This window comes from Hippoglossus hippoglossus, chromosome 16, assembly GCF_009819705.1.
Source record: "Hippoglossus hippoglossus isolate fHipHip1 chromosome 16, fHipHip1.pri, whole genome shotgun sequence".
In the NCBI taxonomy this organism is placed as follows: Eukaryota; Metazoa; Chordata; class Actinopteri; order Pleuronectiformes; family Pleuronectidae; genus Hippoglossus; species Hippoglossus hippoglossus.
In genome coordinates, this window is record NC_047166.1 from 4,563,997 (window position 1) to 4,585,861 (window position 21,865).

Here is a 21,865-nt window from a genome sequence, read left to right on the forward strand (position 1 = left end):
ATTTGCATTATTGCTTTTGTTTATTTGGAGTTCTTTATTCTTTGCACTTCCATTTAGATTTTTAATCATATCTTAATATTTGTTTATAATGTCAATCATATTTATTTTTACAAGAGAGAATGAATTCATTGTATTCGTTGTTATTTGACCTTATCATCAGCATTGATTAAATGTTCTTGTAAGGAATATTGTTAAAAAAAATAAATAAACACAGGTTGTTACACCGCAAGGTTATTTGTTTTACTTTCTTTAACATTGAGAGATGATTGAGAGGTTGTTTTTCAACATTTTCATTAATTTCTCCAGGTAAAATTCACAGATGTTGAAGATGATGAGTGTGTGCAATTTAGTGCAGATCCAAATGATAGTCCGGGATATGTGCCCTCAGTTCCTTTGTCACATTTCCTTTTTCTTTTATACAGATAACAGGTCTGAAAATAAAAACAATTTAAACATTTCATCATAGAAATATATAATATCATGTAAAATATGTGTGCATTGTGTTTAGATCACTTCAAAACCGACCAATAGAATTTATGAAGTGGGTTTATATTGTTGTTGTGAGCTTGTGGTTTAAACCCGGTAGGTGGCACTGTCCCCGCCCAACCGACACCCGCTAACGCAGAAGAACGACACCGGAAGCAAAACCTTCGACTCTTGTGTAGCACACCGAGTTTTTTGTGTAACACAGCGACCGTGTTGCTCCGTGTTGTTTTGTGGTTGTGTCATGTCACAGAACAGCGTTGTGCGCGTGTGCTCAATGTGATTTAAGGAGCGTGTGCGCGTGCTGGTGTCCTCGGAGAGCCGTGACGTCCCGCAGCCGCCTAGCATCCCCAGCTAGCCCGTTAGCTTCCTGTCACCGCAGCGGGCCGAGTCAAACGATGAATTCGGTCCAGAGCAGGACTTCGCCGGCGAACCTGCGCGACGAGGAGACGCTGCTGGTGGAGAACGCCATCAGACTGGCGATCGACTCCATCCTCAACGTGTTGTCCGGCGTCCACAGCGCCAGGACCCACGAGTACCAGCGGACGGTGGCGGACAGGGACAAAGAGATCCGGCGGCTGGACCGCAGGCTGCTGGGGATCGAGCACGAGCTGCAGGTGCTCCGCCGGCAGGGGTGCACCTGCAGCTCGGTGTTCGGAGACGAGCTGGGCCCCGGCGGGCCTCAGACCTCCTCCGGTGGCCCCGGCGGGTCCGGTGTCGCGCAGACGGTCGAGTCGCTCGAGCGGGGCGGGTTCGAACTAGGCTGCCTGTACCCTGGTATGAAAGTGGGGGACAGTGAGATGGGCTTTTTATGTGAGTAACCATGAGTGTTTACACCTCTCTGTTAACTTCTAATCATAAGAAAGCACAACTGCATTTTACTGGAGTGGTCGTCCTCTAAACCAGAAGGTCGGGGGTTCGATCCCAACCTTCCCTAGTCCGCTTTCCCGAAGTGTCCTTGGGCAAGATACTGAACCTCAAACCGCCCCTTCTCATAGAGAAAGTGCACTTTGAGTCATCAGGACTAGAAAAGATCTGTAGAAATACAAACCAGTTACTCTGACACTTCTACAGAGCCACTGAAGTCCCTAAAGAGGATTTATTGTTATTTTGTGGGAACGAGTTATTTATGTTTAGAAGATGTTTATGTTTTAATCACTCAGATGCACACAGACACCGGATTGGCACCGTAGCGTGGAGAAAACTCAGCTGATCTAGTTTCAATCATAATATTTAAGAAATCAACAAACCCTGAACAGCTGGTTTTCACTTTCAGTTTGTTTGCCTCGTTCACTTTGCTTTCTGGACGCAATTTGCTTTTGAATTTTTCACTGATCAGAAACCAGACTGGCCCCTGCTCTCGCTCCTCTCGTGAAGTCCACAGTCACGGAGGAAAAGGAGATGAAGACGCTGTCTGAGGACATTATTGACAATAATCTTAACCAGCTTTGAAGACACCAGGAACCCTTTGGCAGAGCAAACTAGCTCCTCCGCGCTCCATGTTTTTGTCTGGTTCGCTGTGAACCTGACACTGAGCTGCAGCAGCGACTCCAGGAGCATGATGGGCTTGTTGTTGCGTGAAATGTCAAACACAGGGATGCTGCCAGCAGAGCAGGTAGTTAGAGGGCTGGAAGACATGATAGAAACAGCTGTTTACATTGATGAAGAGGTCTCTGCCTCACTGAGGTGGTCAGCACATTGATGAAGAGGTGCCCAACATCTGGCTCTGCCTCACTGAGGTGATTCCCCCCCCGAGCCTCGGGAGGCGTCTCCACAGTGTCGTTCCTCCTCGACAGGCTGCAGCGATGACTCAGTCCAACCTTCACCTCCTGCTGAACTAACTAAATCTGAACAAAACAAAAGAACAGCTCCGTTCACAGTAATGACATTAAATGTAACGTGTCACTTCCTCCAATGAGACGCTGTTTTTTGTCTCTTTTCTCCACAGTGGGTCCTTTTGCGAGACCCCTCTCACACGTCTCCTCCCAAAGCCCAGAGTCGGCTCCTCTGTCGTCCCCCAGCAGAATGTGCCTGGAGCAGGCCTGCGCCTCCCTCTCCTCAGAGACTTCAGGTGTATCGGAGGCAGCCAGACTTCTGCCCTCATCTCCCAGCAGACTCGTGGTCAAAGAAGAGCCGTGTGACATCGACACAGTTTTAATCAAGTGGGAGATGAGCGAGGAGAGATTCGGGGAGTGTCAGGAGAGCACAGGAAGTACATGTCAGGACGAAGACGGCCTCGCTGTAAAAAGTAATTTATCCAACAAATAATTCATATTATATACAAATGTTTTTTGACACGAGGGCTGGATATAAAACTGACTTAGACCCTGAATCCCAACTAAAATGAGTCTAAAATCTGTCCTATCAACCATTTTCTTCAAAATACTTTTTACTTCTTCCTTAATCAGACATTTTCTAATTTAAATCACAATTATTCACATTTCAAACTACTTTTGTGTATTTTGTTAAACAGAAAAATCATGTTTTATAAAGTTGAGTATCAGATTTGCCACTGGTGTTTAACATTTCCAGACACGTACCCAGTCCAGTGCCATAGGGTTATGCAGCGACGATTTAGTGAAATGTTTACAAAAACGAATCCGTGTGGTTTGTAAGATTACATGACCCAAGAAACTGTTTCTGGTCACTCTAGAAACACCGGACGGCAGAGAGAGGGTAAACTTCAGGGAGGAACCTGAAGCCGACGAAGATGAAAACCAAATCACAGATGGAGAGCACCTGAGGTAAGTTACTGCTTAGAAACAGATACTGAAGTAACCGACGACTTCAGGGACCTCATCAGGTTTACTGACTGTTTTTTAAATTGGAAAATCCACAATTAAACCACAATACAACTCTGCATCTATATATGCATAATTAGATAAATGCAAACTTGACTATTCATTTTTCGATTTTTACCTCTGAACAGATTTGCCCCAAACTTAGTGGTTTATAACAGTAAAACAAACAGCTGATGCTCTCGTGAAAAACCCAAACCAGCAAGTATTTCTTCAATTTTTCTTGATAAATGAAAAGGGACAACACAATTATTAAAACTGTTGATTTATTTACCTGGTTGATAAATCGGATATAACTCGTTAAAGCTCTATTGAAGAGGTAGAAATCTCCTCTGACAGTAAAACAGAGTACTGTGATCTAAAGCATGACGTCTTCTGGGGATAATGGTGAAACATTTCTATAGTTATAGTGTCAAGAAGGATTTAATGCGGACTGATGACACTGACACCAAACGGTTCAGCCACACTAAGGCCGTACTTACACGCACGTCAGTTGATAACAACAGTGTTCATTCAGCATCACATGGTTCTATGAAGCTGCACAAATTCTTTATTTACAGTTTAGTAGTTTGAGAGCATCAGATTAGTAATGGTGACATTCCAACTATTCAGCTTTTTCCCTTATGCCTTCTAGACTCTGACAGCTGGCAAATATTACCTTGTAATAATATCCTGACAGTGACGAATATGTAACAGCAGACATTACTAACCCTGTAAAACATGAATCTGTTCATCTGTCAGTTATATCTTATCGGACAAGTATTGTATTTGCCCATAGATTCTAAAATCAGAATAAAGCTGCATATCTACTCCTGTGTCTGATCCTCTCTCACCTCTTGACCTCCTCAGGAACAAGAAGAAGGGCGTGCCGATGTCCCAGCTGCCGGAGGAGGCTCAGAGACTGAAGCGGGCGGCGTGGAGAGCAGCGTCCAGGCGCTACTACGCCCGGAAAGTAGCCCGGCAGCAGCCAAACCCCTCGCGCTGCAACCCCTTCCCCCACATGTCGGCCTCGCAGTATGCACAACCTCTCTCCTTCATGGAAAAGAGGAGGAGGACGCTGATATCTCATCTACCCGAAGAGTCTCAGCTGATGCAGAGGGAGGCGTGGAGAGCCGCGTCCAGGAGGTACTACGCCCGGAAAACTGCCCGTCCCCAGATGGACCACACGCAGTACGAACACCTGCTCCAGAACACGGAGCCTTCTGGAGAGACACAGGAACCTGACGGAGCCGGATCCCACGGCAACAGCGAAGGAATCATGTGCAGCTGACACAGCGATGGTGTTTGAAGAGATTCTGCATATTTAAAACTTTACAACGTGTCCGAAACTGGACTTTGTGAATGGTTGCATTTGGTTGATCATGTTGATTTGTCTCAGGTGTTATGATACGATCTGTTGTAACCTTAATCTCCAAACTGTCTGCTTGCGTTTGTAACTTTTCATAGTTGAATTATGCAACTAATATTCCTGAAGACATCACAGCGTTTATATCAGTTTGATTTAGATTTTTATTTTAGTGTTAAACCCCTTATCTTCATGACTGTATTTCTTTGGAAAACACTGCATGTCTGTACAAATGCATTAATATATTCTGAGGCAATATAAAGCCACTGTATCAGTGCAGTGCCCCCTAGAGCGCAGGATCTGTAACTACAATCAGCTGCAATGCTTAAATTATAAACTCAACATCTTTGTATTAATAACAGGTGAAGCAATATTAGATTTGTTACTGTTAAAAGCTTGTAATTTTTATAACATGTTAAATAATAAATTATTTAAATACTGCTGTGATATTGTGTTTCACATTTTGTTGTCAAAGAATCCTTGTGTACATGTTTCCTTTTAGATGTTGAACACTATGCACAATGAAGAGAGGAAATGCAACAATTCAATTTCTTTTTTTATTTTATTTTGGAATATTCATACACTGAAATCAGACACATACAATATCCAAGGGTTGTATAGTGATGACAGTAAATACATTCAAGTGTTAATTAAATAAAGTGGTTTATCATAATTAACAGCTCCACTTAATGAATGAGATGAAAGTATATATAAAATATGAAATGTTATCAATAACAGGGATTTGGTTTGATCCGTACCTCGTGTCTTTGTGTTCACTGCCTCCAGACCTCATCACTGTGGGTTTCAAACCGTCAACACGTCGCTCCACCTGCCAGCAGCTCAAAAATAAAAAACACACCTTGCAACATGAGGCTGTTTGTGTCTCTGGGACCTAAAGATAACAACGTTACGCATCTTTCTTGACCGCAGCAGCACTAACACGCACAGCTGACGTTGCACAAGTGTGGTTCCTCCATGTGTGGTTCATCCATGTGTGTCATGACCAGTGAGTGTTCATCTCTTCACTGTGCGACTTCAGTGTGAAATGTGATCTCTCTCTCTGACAGCCGCTGCGACAAATGCACAAAGAGAACAGGCGTGCGTCCTGCTGCAGAATAAACCGCGACCCCCGATGCGCGTCTGTTCTGTGGTCTGAGCGTTGATATGGACAAGCCCGAGCTGCAGATAATGAAGCCTTTGACATTCCCAACACATGCTCGCCTTTATGCTCCCATCTCCTCATCCCAGGCTGCAGAGAGGGAGAACAGGGCTCTACTTGTTCAGCTGCTGCCGGAGGCTGGAGGTTTCTGGTGAGACAGAGAGAGGGGACACGGGGTCTCTAACCTGCTGGAGGCTCAGGTCTGGACACGCAGGGGAGATAACGCCCATCCTGCTTGTGGCTGTGTGCTGTTGAAATGTTGGACGTAAACATCGCAGCCATCACAGGCTCAGGGAGGGAAACAGGATGCGTTAACGCTTTGCTGGCAGCTGCTCACACGATTTGCATGAGCGTTTATTTGTTTTGGGGAAAACAGCCTCAACCGTCCCTCCACCATCGACTTGGATTTGTCTGACTGGTTTTTAATACAAACAACATATACGGGCTGATTTTTGTGCTACAAGAAAGAATCTATTCGTTTTCCAGCCTGGATGAAGGCGCAGACTGTGGATCGTCGCTGGAGGACTTTTGCGCACTGAATGGTGCGTTTACAATTCAGGGTTACGCCTGATTAATGGATACTGATGATCAGATATATAGATATTTTTAACCTGTGATCTTTGCTAATGTTCTGTGAGTATTTCTTAGTAAATATTTAAGAACATAATACATTTAAATATGAGGAATTAATCACTTCAGTGTCTACAGTGCCACTGCGCCATTTGGAACAATTCTCTCCTCGCAATTTGCTTTCTACTGGACTTCAAATTCGACATTTCTTTGAGTGTAACCTTCAATTTTTGCGTACAACTGATATAATTTAGACAAATATATGATTTTAATTACCTTTTATGCTGGATAAACTTTAACTTTTCCCCCTTGGAGCCTTTGGAGAGCTCTTTGTGCCTTTGGATACACGTGCGCACTTTTGGAGATGCCCATATGGATCCATAGCTTTCTTTTTGTGCTGTTGGACTCTGCTCTCGCGAAAATATTTCCCTTTGAGTTTTTTTGCTCCAGTCCACAAGAAAAGGGTCTCATTGATCCACGAATCCCACAAAGAGACTGTCTGTAGCCTGTCCCAGATGCTCCAGGGCTTTGGAAACGCACATAAACGCAACTGAAAGTCTCAGAAAGCTCAGCTGCGCACCGACTGTCCCTGGTTCATTGGAATCTACTGTATGACAACTGGATGGGCCAAAATAAGTTCAAACCATAGGGGTAGACCAAGGTGTATATGAGGAGTGGGTTCTACTGTTTAAAACCATTGTCAAGAAATTTTAAAATGGCAATTTGGAGCTAGTTTATTATTGGTGCAAAATGGGCCCTTTTGGGGTTTTGGGGCCCTTTTTGGCTCTTTAAAAACGACCCAGTCCAATTTGATCACCCCTACATGTTCAGCATACATGGAAGTGTCCTTTTTTGCAGGGATTGCTGGGAAGAAGAAGGAGGTTGTCGAGGTTGGGACTCTAGTGAGGGAGGTTCAGGCCCAGCTGCTGTGAAAAGGTAAGAAATCCTCTGTCCCACTGGGGCCTGGGGAGCCCAGTGTGGGCTGAGAGGCATACTGAGAGGGGGAACTCCACGTTTGGGAAGAGAAACGGAGGTTTTCAGGTGTTTTTAGGTGGTTTAATGTGTGAGATAGACCAGGGAGGGCCAGTGTTGGGTGTGCATTAACGAGGAAACATGGAGGCACGGCTAGGGGGAGCCAGAGCTCGGCTGCGCGGCGGAGCACTGGGCCCGAGCTGAGTGGGGCTGATGTTGGGTTTGTTTTAAAACTCACTTAACATGGGAGACCTCCGGGTGTCACCTGTGTGTCAGTCTTCGTTATTATTACTGTCGTAGTTTGAACTAAATGAGCCTGAAGGGTCCAGAGGCTCCTGCTGCCTCACAGGCTGAGATCTGGAAAGACAACAAACTGTCATGTAGTTTCAAGGAAAAAGACAGAAAATCATTGAAATAAGTCGTGAAAATAAAAGTTATGTAGTTTGGGAGTAAATGTGATGAGATTTAACGCGTGTATTTGGATCAGTCCTCAGCTAATCTGATCCTAGAAAACATTCAAGATGGCTGCTCCACTGCAGCAAACAGGTGAGACACTTCCTGATTAACACTCAGCTCGTGTGTGTGCACAACAACAACAACACACACACTGTCACTTCCCACCAGTGACTTTATACTTTATTATTCATATCTTCCTATATAGTGAGTTTATGTATAGACTCATTAATATAGAGGCTGAGTCACTGAAACACAACTTTAGGTCCCGACTTTGTGACTGAGAAGTGGGAGTGTTTGTGTTTAAAGGCCTTTGCTGCCACCGAGCTTTGATTGGATAATCCACAGATCAGAATTCAATCAGGAGACGTTATTAATCCCTAATTTACTGGCAAATAATTAGCATGTAAATTGATTAATGAAGAAAGAAAGAAATCCTTGTTTTACCTCAAAGCAATAACAAATATATATATATATCATTATCTGGCTCATCATTTGAGAAATATGACAGAAAATTACTTAATTTAAGAATAATTTCAGTTGCACAAAGGGTTAATTTACTTTTATGTATAAATATGAAGGTGTGAGATGAGTCACAATTGGATTATTCGGGATTAAATATGAATCAGATTATTCCACAGGACTTTTAAAAGAAATACAATAAAATTAATTATATGGTTTCGTTGCAGAGAAACTTTCTGTGTCAAAACAACAGAAGTTAACCCTTTCACTACCTGCGTCGCTACCTGCAGATTTCCATCATGTGTTCACAGATGCAGGATTTTCTCTTGCAGGACGTCATCATCTGTGGAAACAAGAGCACACACATAGAAATATAACACATGTGAGGGTAATTTGTCAATAATTTCATCGCTGTTGTGCAATTATTATGAAATAAAAACTATTTATAGGCACTTGCAATCGGGAAAAAACAAAAAAAAACTGATATTTATGGACAGAGCAGATGATTTTCTGAGAAAAGCTGAAAAAAACCATTGCAAAATTGACTTTTTACTGCTTCTTATGAGGATTTCATCACATTTTACAAGATCTTACATTTGTAGGCTTCACGTGTGTTTGAATAAGTTGAACAAACACATTTGTCTTGTTGATTTAAACGCAACATCTGAAGTTAACCTGAAGGTAAAGGGTTAAATCCTGCTCCTGATGTCACTGCTCTCAGTCCACAGTGGTGGTGCTGAAATCAGATGGTGTGTGTGATCATGGGTAAAGTACTGCTCCATCTGGTGGACACAAGTACTTAAAGAGGAAATGAAAAGCCAAACCGAAAGCGTAAGTGTGTCATGGGCCTGTCTCGACCTGCTCAGCCGTTTGGTCGTTGGCTGCGTCCACGGTGTCGCCACAACACCGGGGCTGTGATTATCTGTGTGGCTGTGATGTAATCTCCCAGTGGAATGTGTGTGAAGTACCACAGCAAGCATGTGGAGCCGCAACCGAGGTGTAGTGGGAGTTATCAGGATACTTAACACACACTATATATATATATATATATATATATATATATATATATATATCCTGCTACTGTGGAAAAATCCTCCCTGTTTGAATCCAGTCACTTATAGATTAGGTCCAGATCCATTCAACATTTATATCGGAAGAAAATCGTGAGACGGAATCCTGATCATCTCTGCTAGAAAATCCTAATTCTCAGTTTTTTTCCAAAATTGTGTAACCCTGCTTTCATCCATCCTTTATCTTCCACTTGTCTGAGCTCGGGTTGCAGAGGTAGCCGGACATCCCCCTCCCCAGCCACGCTTTACACCTCTCCCTTGATTATCCTGAGGAGCTCCCAGGGCAGATGGGATTTGTAGTCCCTCAAGGGAGCTCTGGGTTTATCCCTGGTCCCACTAAACCCAGAGTTTAACTTTAATATCTAAATGAACAATTTAGCTTTTAGCGTTCAGCTCGCTGCTCAGTGCTGCTGCTGCTGCGGAGCTATCGGCTCGCTCCATAGAAACACACAGAGAGCGGCCTGGTGCTGAAAGCCTCCAGCGCTGAGTGGAGCTGTTTCACAAACAGGGAGAGGCTGTTAACTCCTTCACTGCTGAAACCTGCAGCCAGTGAGGGGCAGAAAAATCTGCTCACTTCCTGGTAGAGACGGACAGAATGAACCAAATCAGTGTGTCTGTGTTGGATGTATCTGAAAAACGTCTTGTGTCTTAATCTCTGTTTGTCTCTATTTTCAGGAATCCTCCTCATCAGGACCCGAGTCGCCCTTTTTGTTGCACGTTAACGACACGAGCCGAAGCTCCAGAGCGAGACCTTTCACGTAAGATGCCACAACTCTCCTCCAGCGCTGCACCAGCAGATTTGTGTCGCAGTCATTCGTCCATCATGTGGGAATATTCTGTGAAATTAACAGTGAAATAGTTTTGTTCTCCGTGACTAACGGAGCAGTCAGAATACATTTCAGGCTTTAAGAAGCGAAAGAATCAGTTGGAGATGACAAGAACCGTAGAGAGGAGCTGATCACAAGCTGCTCCGGGTCAAAGTGTTATAGACGGATGTCATAATGTAAATGTTGCTGTTGGATGAGTTTTAATTATTCAGCGTTGATCAAATTCAGCACAATACTTACAGTTTTCCCACCTTGATACAGATGGACATGATGGACGAGGACATCATCGATGACCGGGCCAAGCTGAAGCAGGGCCTCGTCAAAGTGCTCCAGTGCGTGGCCACCATCTCCTCAGCCGCAGCTGTGGTTAACCCCATTTTTGGGGTGGCCGGCTCCCTGATCAGGGTGGTGCTGCACCACGTTGACGACGAGGACATCCGCACCCTGAAACGTGAGTTTGGCTCGGTCAACCGGATGCTGGACCAGCTGTCCCAGCAGAATCGCAACACGCTGGTGCAGATCAAGAAGGAGACGCTGGACGGCCAGTACGGTCAGGTGGAGGAGAACCTGAAGAACCAGTTCAGAAAGTTCATGGAGATGGTGGAGGCGCGGCCGGAGCACCGCGTGCGCAAGAAGGACGACTACGAAGAAAGCTACTCCAATGACTTGGGTGACCAGAACCTGCACACGCTCTACGACGGCGTGGTGGGTAAACCGAAGCTCTTCAGCAGGCCCATCCTGGAGGTGTACCTGAAGCACTCGCAGGGCGACCGCCCCACCATGGAGCGACTCTGCACGCGCCTCACCTACCTGTTCTGCATCGGCCTCATCGCCCTGATGGGCTACGCCGCCGTCATCGGGGACGATGAGGAGAGCCTGACTGAGGAGTGGGCCGAGAAGATGGAGCATGTGCAGGAGAAGATGCAGGAGGCTCTTCGCAGGTGCCAATGAAGAAGCTGTGTAATGAAAAGCTTGTTTTCTGCACTGCTGCTTTTCCTTCGTCTTCAGGACTCGCAGGTCCGCATTCCAGTTGTACCCTCCTCCTCCTCCTCCTCCTCCTCCTCCTCCTCCCCTTTAAGCACTTTGTCACAATATTGGTTCACAAGTTGAGAACCCAGAGATAAAATTTGAGCAACAGTGTCACATTTTAAAAATCACATAAATTTGTCCAAACCTGCTGCATAAGCATCTTTCCATGGTCTTCACATGGTTTCTCTCCAGCTGGAGGTAAAGTCAACAATATTATAACCCAACATTTACCTATTTGTGTTGGACTCAATTCACAATTCGCTACAAGTCAATAATTAATTCTTCAAATTTGGTGATAGATCTGGATTCTACTGTGATGGTTTAAACTGATGAAAGAATGTTGAGATCAATCATCTGTGGGATCATTTCAAATCATCTTAAATCTAAACCAGGTGCTAAATTTAATGCAAAATATCATCTCTATAAATTAGGCCTAACAGGCTTTAGTGAGTGTTATTACAATCTATCCACCACCACAATGCACTTTTGGAAAATAACTGCTAATATGGCATTTATTACAGACTTTGTGAAATATTACACTACAGAGGAAAAGTATGTTGAAACGAATAAGTACTTTACTAACGAGTTTAGGCTGCTGCCATTGAGCCTAACAACACTACAGAGCCTCTTTTGAAATTAGCCAAAGTCAATTGTTTCTCTCATTGCTGAGATATCTATTAAACTTTTAGTTGCCAAACAAGGTTGTCAGCTAAGTTATATCTGATCTATAACATAAAAAAAACACTAAACAAGGAGCAAATATCAAAGTCTTGTGAGCTATGAATGTAACTGTGCCGAGTTATTTATTTTTTCTTTACTTTAACTCACATTTTCGTTAAAAATACATTTTTTCAGTACAAATACAGTGTACAACGGAGTATTAAGGCCACATTGAAGAAAAGGATATTGATTTTGAAATAAGAGAATAAAGTCGTAGTTTAAAAGAGTCATATACGTGTAAGCAGCCTCAAATTATGACTTTGTTCTCTTTATCCTTGTAGAAATGTCTTATATATTCTCTAATTGTCTGATTTATTCTTCCATGAAGTGGCTTTAATGCATTGTTATAAAAGCCAGACCTGTTTTAACACTAAATAAACTCTGCTCCACAACAAATACACTAAATCTAAACCAAATATACTGAGCTTCCATTGTTACCATGTTTCATTGCATTGTTTATTTTATACTTAACAGATTTGACTTTATCTTTGTGGTGTCATAGAAAGTTTTTATTTCCCTTTGACTTTCTTTTATTTCCCCTTTCTTGTCCTACATCCTTATCAATGCAGGAGCTGCAACTAAGTGTTATAATACATGGGTAAAATGATTAGTGGGTTTCTCTGGGGTTTGGTCATTTAGAGCCAATAAAACATTTAATATTGATTATCTGGTTGATTCTCAGCATCAGTTTAACACTTGGCTCCTCGTCCTCTTGTCTTATCAGACCAACGGTGCCTAAATGGGCTATTTTTGTATTCTTTCTGTTTAGGGTTTTAGGCTTATATTATTGTATATTATCTGAATGGTTTGTGTTCTACAGGTAAAAGAATGTTTGTAAATGTGCGTCATATTTTTCTTTGTTTTATCAGACGGGTGGTATCCGACGGGTTTGATCGCTGCATCAGTAAAGTTGTTGAGTAGAAGAATAGAGAAAACGTGTGATCACTAAACAACACGATTGTTATTAACAGCTTTCAAACCTGTCACTTTGTATATTTTATATTTTACTGAGGTCCACACTCTCGTCCTTTCGATACCTGTCTCTGTGTTAAACTGGTTTTGAGTCCATGGCCTCTCTTATTGTTACAACAGATTCTGTATATGCTACGTTCATATAGTCAACATGCAGGAAAGAGCCTCTTATAAATGTCTCGTGTGTGAATATGTTGCCTCTTTTTGTTATGCAGCACAATAAATAAACATGAGTGAATAAAACTGGGTTGGAAGAGTTGATTCTTTACTATATAGGAAACAGCAATGCAGAGAAATATCACAATACGAGTTAACATCGTGTTAAATGATCAGCTCAGTGTGTTAAAGGTAAAGTGTTACTTTATTTAATATTTGAACTACTAATTTATCCAGTGAGCCCCTGTCACAGTATTAAAAACAGACATTAACTGTGTCAAACTGACCAAGAACAGATGTTTTAATTACTGTGAGATTTACTATAATGGCCATAAGTATGTGGACAATATACAGTTTGAGGTAGTTTGGTTGTTTAGCCCCTGTAGTTCAATTTAAGGGAAATCTTAATGCTGCAATATTTTAGACGATGATACTCAGTGTGCTCCTAATTCTATGGCCACAGTTCAGAGGAGACTTTTGCTGTTTTCAATATAATAATAATGCATGTGCACAAAGACAGGTTCCCAGTTTGGTGATCCCTAATCTCTATAAACAGATTCTACATGTGAATATAGCCTCAGCTCCAAACTTGGGTGATCCCTGCTCTCAAACCCCGTCCAGAAACCATTAGGATGAAAGTGAAATGGAGACGGTGAGTGAAGCCTTATCGTCCAGTGTCCGTGTTGGACGTCACTACTGCTCTTCAGGCTGAACGGTGAGAAAAAACAATCCTGCAGCCAGTCTCTAAAATCTGATGTCTCAGGATTTGGAATGAGATGTTCAACAAAGACATATGAGTATAATGACTGGGTGTCCATGTACTTTTGGCCATATACTAGTGTTTGTGCCTGGCATTGACAAATATTCACATCTTTTGTATTACATCAGTCCATTAAAATGTCATATTTAAAGGCAGTTGTACTTAATTCTATTTTGCCCAGACACAGAATACTGTTTGGAAAACTACCGTTCTCTTCACTAGTATGTACAATGTTCTCAGATGCTGCTGACGATCACTAGAGGGGATGTAAAGTTGTAATTTGCTTGAGTGAACACGAGAGGGCGTGAGAACCTCTCTTCGCCTCCACTACACCTTGTTCTCCCTCAGCTCCCTGAGGGCCCACAGACACTGAAGCATCACATCTCCACGCTGACGAGCTGATAAAGGCTGCTGCTCTGAGTGGACACACACACACACTGATCTATGTCTGCAGGGGAGCAACACACATTCACGAAGGGTTGTGTGTGTTGTGTGTGTATGGGGAGGAGGGGAGGGGGGGGGGGGGGGGGTATCTGCAGTATATGGCCGAGGTTAAGTACCTCTGGAATGGCACTAATGCCCAATTATCTGGCTGAACAGGTTTGACTTGTATCTCAGTGTGTGTGTTTGTGTGTGTTGGGGGGACGCAAACAGGCAAATGTGCATAACAGGTGTTTGAAATGCGCAAAGCTGTGAGGAGCTGCAGACCCGCACTGAGCGTCTCTGAGCCACTGACGCACGTCCTCTGTCATATGATGGGGCTCATTTCTCTTTTCTCCTCATGACTTCAGCTCGTTCAGAGAATCTAATTCTTCCCCTGGAGGAAACGTGCATGATTCAAATTGAGTTTTACGCACGCGTCGAGCCGAAGTCCTTAGTTTCACGTGTTGGAGAAGAAACGATTTGCGTAATGATTTTTTTTTTTCCCCTGGTGAGGGAGGTTCTGTTGGATCCTGTCAGGGCGCGTCGTGTGCGCACGGATGAAGGAGATGTGCAGGTTTAAAGGGATCTTCCTCATTTAGTCTTGGCACTAATAGAAATATCACATTCTGTGTATAATCACATATCAATAGGGTTCTTAAGGACATATTTATATTTGAGATAAATCAGACTGGAGCTCGGTGACGCGCGTCAGATCACAAACAACGTGCGGTTCACAGATGAGCTCATGGCAACTAAAATCTCAATTAATACCCAATAACACAACATATTCAGAATCTTTACACAATTACATATTCAGGGTGTGAGGCTCAGGTCGCAGCTGATGAGTGTAAACTGCAGCCATGTTTGATCTGAGGTGTGTTGTTGGTTAAAATCATCATGATGGTAGATTCAATTATTATTTTAACCCCAAAAAGACAAAGAACAACAATGATTTCCCTTCGTCTTACCTCAAGTTTGGAGGCTTCCAGCAGCTGAAGCGCATCATGGCGATGAGGCTTTTGTGCCAAGAGCGCAGGAGTCTTCGCTCAGGAGAAACACACCGTCCACAATGTGTGGGGAAATAATTTACCCACAAAAAACATATAATCTAAATTAAAATTAGCTCCGATGTGTTGAAAAGATCCTGAATCGTCTTTTCATGGGGACTGAAAGGAAAAAGGGAACCGACCGCATCTTCACCTCCTGCAGTTTGCGCTGTTTCTGTCTGTCTGTCTCCTCTGTCTGTCTCCTCTCTCTCTCTCTCTCTCTCTGTGTCTGTTTCTCTCTTTCTCTCTCCCTCTCTCTTTCTCTCTTCCTCTCTCTCTCTCTCCTTTGCAGGGAACAAGTGCGCATCGCCTCCTTTTTTCCCCCTGGCTCCTGTTCTTGGACCCTCCTCAGCTCCTCAGTGGATCCGCAGAGAACCGTGGGAATTTTCTCAAACTCGAAGGACAAAACAGAAACTTGTTTGCAGCTGCTCGTCGGGCGTGAAGGAGCAGGGGGCAGATTCCGTCGAGGTACAAATAAACGTTGTTTATAAGTGAATGTGCTGAATGTCCTTATCTCCCTTTGGTAAATATGCTGCGGCTGCGAGGTGTGTCCGATGCTCTGTGCGTAAAATCCAAGCATTGCGCATTTCTCTTTGGGTGCGCATGTCAGGTAAACACTGCTGTGTGGACAAATCTCATCTCCATGTATTTTAAAGGTTTATATTAAACACAGATCCACTGTTTGTATTTCATAACTTTAGATTTGACTTATTTCCCCTTCTTCTTTTCAAATAGAGCCAATCAGAGATCATTTTCAGACACGTATAAACAAAACTAAATTAACTTGGACGTTGATTTGTGGAGAAGTTGCGTGACGCAGCATTTGGGTCCATGGCAGACACGACACTGCTGCAGTTTGTGTGTGTCAGGTTGCAAAGAAAGGAAGAAAGGGTGATTTTAAACATGCTTGGGCCTTGTTTTGCTTCTGCTCTGCTCTGAGTCATCCACAGACCCAAGGGCATCTGTGCCATTTTCTCATCCAGGCCCCCATTTTGTTGACGTGATCTCATTACCTGCAGGAGGAGCATTGCATTTTTTAAATACTACAGCTTGCATGATCAAGATTTGAAGAGAACTGCGTTTGTGCACAGACATTTTGAGGGGCAGGTGCTTAAGTGGAAAAAGGGCTCCCCTCACATTTATTATTTGTAAAAAATAAAGTTATATAGAGCAGCTACACATTTATTTATTTATTCAAATGCCCATACACACATGAGGATGTTTAATACTCAATAACAGAACACGCACAATATTATTCCACACACTATTCATACTTTTATACTTTAGTATAACAACATATTTTTCATTGAGAATTGAAGCCATCATGGGCCGAATTAAAAAACAGATTTACATTCAGAAAAGTAATTTGAAATAAACTCTACAAAAAAGGGCATTTATTTAGTTGGGCACCAAAAGGGCAGATGTTTGACCACATCCTGGAGTCAATGTGCACGTACCTGCTCTCCAATGTGTATTTTATTATTCTATAGTGTATTTTATTGACCTGCTGGGATTCTGGATGCTTCTTCTTACATCAATACTCCGTAGAAAATGATCTTAAAGCCTTTAAAGCACGATAACACAACTCCATTCATTATAGTTAACACATTAATACTTCATGGCCTCATATGAACAGTGAAAAAACGCACCCTGGGAAAAGGTGTCACTTCTGACACTTTTTCATGAACATCTTTGCCGAGTAAAGACTTTGGACCTTTCTGTCAAACATTTAATTTCTTCCTCATCAAGGTTTGTTGATGTCTGACAGCAGATTTTGTCCCTGTGTCCCAGAACATGTCCAATTCATTGGAGCGGGCTGTGGCCCAGAAGAAGGAGGCCATCGAGGCAGTGATGGACATGTTTGAGCGGGGGGCAGAGGTGTTGGCGAGCGCCGTGGGCGAGCTGTTCCCCCTCTGTGAGGCCGCCGCCCCGGTTCTCCGCCTGGCCTTAGACAACGTCCACAGCAAAGAGGTCTTTTACGTCAAAGAGCAGTTCCTGACGGTGCGGAACAAGCTGGACGTGCTCTCCACGCAGCTGGAGGACATAGACTGCGAGATCAAGAAGGGGAGACTGGACTCTCAGTACTTCTCCGTGGAGGAGAACATCAGGAACCAGTTCAGGAAATACATGGACATCCTGGAGGCGAAACAGCAGTTCAGGGAAGTGAAGACGAGGCTGTTCCTGGAGCACTTTGCTAAAACAGGGGGAGAGAAGAACCTGTTTGTGTTATATGATGCTCTAATGGGCACTAACAGCTTTGGAGAATCAGTGTTAGAGTTGGTGGAAAGGTAAGCTGTTGTTTTCATCGTATTCATGTAACTGCAACTCCTCCTTTGACTCCTCTTTTGCAAGAATGTAGAAACATGCATTGGGGTCAATTTAGACTGGCACCAATTTAATTTTCTCTGGATAGAAACATAAGATAAATACCTTGTAAATAGTTCCTCCTTTTTGCAGATATGTGGCGAGGAACCGGCGCCTCCTGGAAGACTTCTGTGTCTGCATGAAGGAGCTCTTCTGTTTGGGCCTGATCGCCCTGCTGGGCCACTGCGCCCTGACCCAAGGCCTAGAGGAAGAAGAGGACAAAATCCAAGAGTGGAGCAGCAAAATTGAAGAAGTCGAGTCCAGGATGAAGACGACCATCGAGGCCTGCACCGCTGCCTTCCCGGACCAAGCCAAATTAGACGCCCAGCGACTCCTGCAGGAGAAGGAAGAAGTAAACCTGCAGGACACGACTCAGCAGATTCTGCAGCTCTTGGTGAAAAAGTACGATTGGGTCAGCTGGTCGGTGCGGCTCATCAACCACTCAGGCAGCACCTACCGCAACTGGCGAGCAGGGGAGCACTTTCACCACGTGGCCGGACAGAACTGGTTCGAGGTGCTGCAGGTGAACAACATCAACCTGGTGGTGTCGTACAGCGTCAAGCCGCAGCCGGTGCCCCGCGACTGCATCCGGCAGGCGATGGAGACTCAGGGGAAGAAGGGGAACGCCCCGGCGGTGGTGGAGGTGCTGGAGAAGCAGCTGTGTGGGTTTGTTGTTCACGCCGTGAGTCGCCACAAGGAGTCTGCAGCTGCGTGGAGCTTCCCAGAGGATTGTCACTACTGGGAGAGACACAAGAATGTGGCCGTGTGTGTGCACTCTGAGTAAAGCTGTTTGGCTGTTTAGCATTTCAGAGCAGAGCCGTGCATTCACATTGAGATAGTGCAGGTTTGTGTCGCTTGTCCAACTCTAGGACTGAGTTTATCATGAAAACTTGAAAATACTAAATCTCACATTATCAGTATAATTATCAATTTATTTTGATTTAGTTCAAAATACAGTATTCTCCTCTGAAACGTATGTGGAGCATAAAGTAAAACTAGAAGGTCACTCAGAGAGCACGTACGTCCGTCAAGGCTCAACAGTCTCCTTATGAAACCACATTTAAAAAAAATGGATTTTCATTTAGATCAGCACCAAATTTCACACACACATAAATAGCAGTCCCCTTAATATGAATGATTATTTTCTTATTATTCTCTAAATTCATTGGCCCCTAAAACTTCATATCAGTCGGGCTTGAGTATTAATTGGTACTGGTACTATAGTATCAGTAGTATCAGCCAATACAGTGTTTACATATATTCAGCTTTGCAGTTCAAACTATTTCAGATCTTTTACTAAATGCACTTTTACTCTCTGTCAGTGTTGTACCAATTCTTTTTACAGTAGATATTTGAATTATGGACATTTTTCCTGTAAATGTATTTATTTATTCATGCTGCAGCTGTTTAAATATTAACTGCTCGCATATTATAAACCGTGTCACTATGTGTGTGTACTTGTAGTTTTTGAGTTACCGACCAGTTCAACTAAAAGAGTTTCTGCACTAGCACTATATGTAAAAACAGGGCGTGTCTTTATGGTTTTGCTGCACCTCAGCATCACAGTCATAATCCAGTCTCCCATGAGACACTGCCTCGGCTCTGAAGAGATGATTTTTTTTTTTGCTGAGGCTGCATCTGCAGAGCCGTGCTCCCATTTTGTCTGCGCTCAGCAGACTGGCCTATTTAACTGTGACAGGAAGCGCAGAGGTTACTTCTTCAGGCACGAGAAACAAAGAGGCTCCGAGTTCGGCAGCGGAGACGCGACAATGTGCCTTGTGTTCCCCGACACACTCAGACCCGCTGATGCTGGACCAAAGCTACTGAACCCCAGAGCCGCTGCTGCCTTCAGTTACCTCGTGGGTTGTATTAGATTGTAGTGATTTCATCTGCAACAATCTTCATTTGTACTTTTTGTAACATTTGGTGATAAATGAAGACTGCTGTGTTGTTTTACTCGTCCAGGCTAAACATGATGATTATTTGTGACTTATTTTCTACCTATGTGTGTGACACTTTTTCTTTCTTTAATCTTTGCTCCCACTAAGTTTTTCCTGCATATTTCTACTGTGTTTTTTCTAGAAATTTCAAATCACGTCATTTCTTTGTCTTTTATCAAAACAAACGCATCCACAGGAATCTTTCTAATCTACTGGTGCATCAGGGCCAAACCAATAGTGGAAAGGTTAGATGGGAGCATTGGTTTGACTCCTGACTGGCTGGACTGTTTACTGCATGTCTATCGCTCCATTTCCTGTGTCTCCTTCTCTGTAACTATCACAATAAAGACAAATAGACCCCCGAGTTGTAAATTGGTCACATTCAAATACTAAAACCGCACCAGCTTCTGCACTCAAAACAAATCATGATAATAATACAAGTGCGTGATTGATGGTCGTATTCTTTTTATGCCTTATGACAATTATTGACAAATTACAAATAATGAATGGACGTGTGAACAAGTATAATCTAATATCTGTCTCTCTTTTCTTGTACAAATGTGATTTACGCAGCACTGTTAGTGTCGCTGCTCATTAGAACCAGGCAGCGCTCCCTCAGCAGCAGCGACTCCGACTAATTTAATGGATATTTACACGTAAGTCAGCATTTCCTGACCGCAGCTCCACTCTCACAGTCTATGAATAACCCCTGGCCGAGCTAATATCCTGCAGACGAGCAGCAAAGTGCTTGGCTTTGCAGAAAGGTGCATCAGTCATAATGCCTGGTGTAGGTGCAGAGCGGGCGGAGGCGGCCATCGTGTAATATCTCAGAGGATCTGGAGGGTCTTTAGCTGCTCCGTCGTAACTCAAGCCTGCCAGAACCCATCAGGTTTTATCTGGGACACACATCACAGTGCAGGAGGAAGTGGACTGTGTCATCGTTTCTCTCTGTGTGTGCAGAGGGAAAATGGCTGCTGCTGGAGAGATGAGGTTGTTGTGAGGTATCAAATTTGTGCATTGATCTGATTTTAAGCCCAAATTATTAGAAGTTTAAATGAAGGTGACGTGAGTTTTGAATTTCACGAAAATCTAAATTATTCATGCAAAAGAAGAGTTGGAATGTTTTAGTGATCAAATCATTACTATTTCCAGTATTGAGGCCTCAGGATAGAAATATGTGTTAAGGCAATTATGTGTTCTTTGTTATTATTTATTGTTTTGTTTGTGCAAATGTAAATGAAACTGCAACGATTTCTGGTTCAGTGTGTTTTCCCAGTTTCCAGTCTTTATGAAAAGATGAGTCATGACTCAATAAGAAAGCAAATGGTGTCCCGTTTAAAATATCAAACTATTATATTTGAGCTCTGGTGACATTGTGGGATGTATTTTTGGACATTACAGAGAGTCGGGCTAGCAGTTTCCTCTTGCTTCCAGTCTTTATGCTAAGCTAAGCTAATCACCCTTACAAAAACATGGAGGATGTTTGATATCAATCTAAACGTCTAACTCTCGACAAGGTGAATATTCTAGAAGATCCCATCTCCTGAGGTGTGAAGTCATTCTTCCAACTGTGGTGTGTTTGTGTGTTTTATAGTCGAAATGTGGAAAAAACATGGACGCTGTAAACAAAATGTGTTTTTATGTGTTTATTCTAACTTCAATATTTGCACAACGAAGACCAAAGAAAACGGATTCAGATGTGATCGGCTCATAAATAACTCAAAATACGTTAATCATAAGAACATCTGTTTTGGCTAAAACATGATGGACAGTTTGTTAGTGGCAAAAGTTCATATTAAAATCTATTTAGAGCTGATTATAAAATTATATTGATTTATAAATGACATCTGCAACTTGTGTGAGCATTCAAGTAAATGTTACGATTACGATTATTCCAACACCACATTTATGCACTTAAAGTATTTGAGTGTGCTTATATGAGGATGGCACATCAACAATATACAGTGTTTCAAAATGCCACGCGCTTTAGTGATGAATTCATGTGGATGTTAACTCTCTTATGTCTAAAACTCTTAACAGTCACTTTCTGTTTATTCCAGAACCAAATCAAAACCTCCCACCAAAGTGTGTCACTGCCCAAACACTAAACTCCAGAGACACAGACGTCCCTGTGCACCTGCCACCGCGTTGGCGTGAAGCCTTCTTATAATGAGAAATCCCAGACAGGTGACTAATCTTTTCACGTTTCAGTACTTACACTGAAAAAACAGAAGATGTGGAGCAGACAGTGAGACAGACGGGTGTGCCAGACGGCGGCTCCGTCCTCAAACGCACCACACAACCACAACAGACAGA

General features: G+C 43.1%; 4 protein-coding genes across 7 annotated transcripts; 3 read left to right on the forward strand and 1 right to left on the reverse strand.

The window, feature by feature from the left end:
* The first annotated feature begins 1,847 nt into the window (after positions 1-1,847).
* Positions 1,848-5,066, forward strand: LOC117776280. Of its 2 annotated transcripts, XM_034610097.1 has the most exons (5): positions 1,848-2,050; positions 2,082-2,098; positions 2,432-2,731; positions 3,137-3,227; positions 4,131-5,066. In XM_034610097.1, the coding sequence occupies exons 3-5, from the start codon at positions 2,509-2,511 to the stop codon at positions 4,549-4,551; spliced, it is 735 nt and encodes a 244-aa protein (XP_034465988.1). In that variant the 5' UTR covers positions 1,848-2,050; positions 2,082-2,098; positions 2,432-2,508; the 3' UTR covers positions 4,552-5,066. The 2 variants fall into 2 exon arrangements, with proteins under 2 accessions (XP_034465988.1, XP_034465987.1); XM_034610096.1 differs by lacking the exons at positions 1,848-2,050; positions 2,082-2,098 and having other exon boundaries at positions 2,239-2,731.
* A 103-nt stretch (positions 5,067-5,169) lies between these two features.
* On the reverse strand, positions 5,170-15,847 carry LOC117776279 (putative uncharacterized protein DDB_G0271982). Of its 3 annotated transcripts, XM_034610094.1 has the most exons (4): positions 15,389-15,847; positions 15,168-15,246; positions 8,527-8,585; positions 5,170-5,933 (listed from the first exon to the last, which is right to left on the reverse strand). In XM_034610094.1, exons 1-4 carry the CDS (start codon positions 15,823-15,825, stop codon positions 5,624-5,626), a joined length of 885 nt encoding a protein of 294 aa, XP_034465985.1. In that variant the 5' UTR covers positions 15,826-15,847; the 3' UTR covers positions 5,170-5,623. The 3 variants fall into 3 exon arrangements, 1 of the variants encoding a protein (XP_034465985.1); XR_004616414.1 differs by having other exon boundaries at positions 8,515-8,585; positions 15,168-15,503; XR_004616413.1 differs by having other exon boundaries at positions 6,632-8,585; positions 15,168-15,503.
* On the forward strand, positions 7,214-11,712 carry LOC117776283 (protein rapunzel-like). The gene is made up of 3 exons (XM_034610101.1): positions 7,214-7,291; positions 9,988-10,070; positions 10,401-11,712. The coding sequence occupies exon 3, from the start codon at positions 10,401-10,403 to the stop codon at positions 11,088-11,090; it is 690 nt and encodes a 229-aa protein (XP_034465992.1). The 5' UTR covers positions 7,214-7,291; positions 9,988-10,070; the 3' UTR covers positions 11,091-11,712.
* LOC117776272 (protein rapunzel-like) lies at positions 15,582-18,582 on the forward strand. Its single transcript, XM_034610087.1, has 3 exons — positions 15,582-15,713; positions 17,037-17,533; positions 17,703-18,582. Exons 2-3 carry the CDS (start codon positions 17,040-17,042, stop codon positions 18,391-18,393), a joined length of 1,185 nt encoding a protein of 394 aa, XP_034465978.1. The 5' UTR covers positions 15,582-15,713; positions 17,037-17,039; the 3' UTR covers positions 18,394-18,582.
* Positions 18,583-21,865: the final 3,283 nt, after the last annotated feature.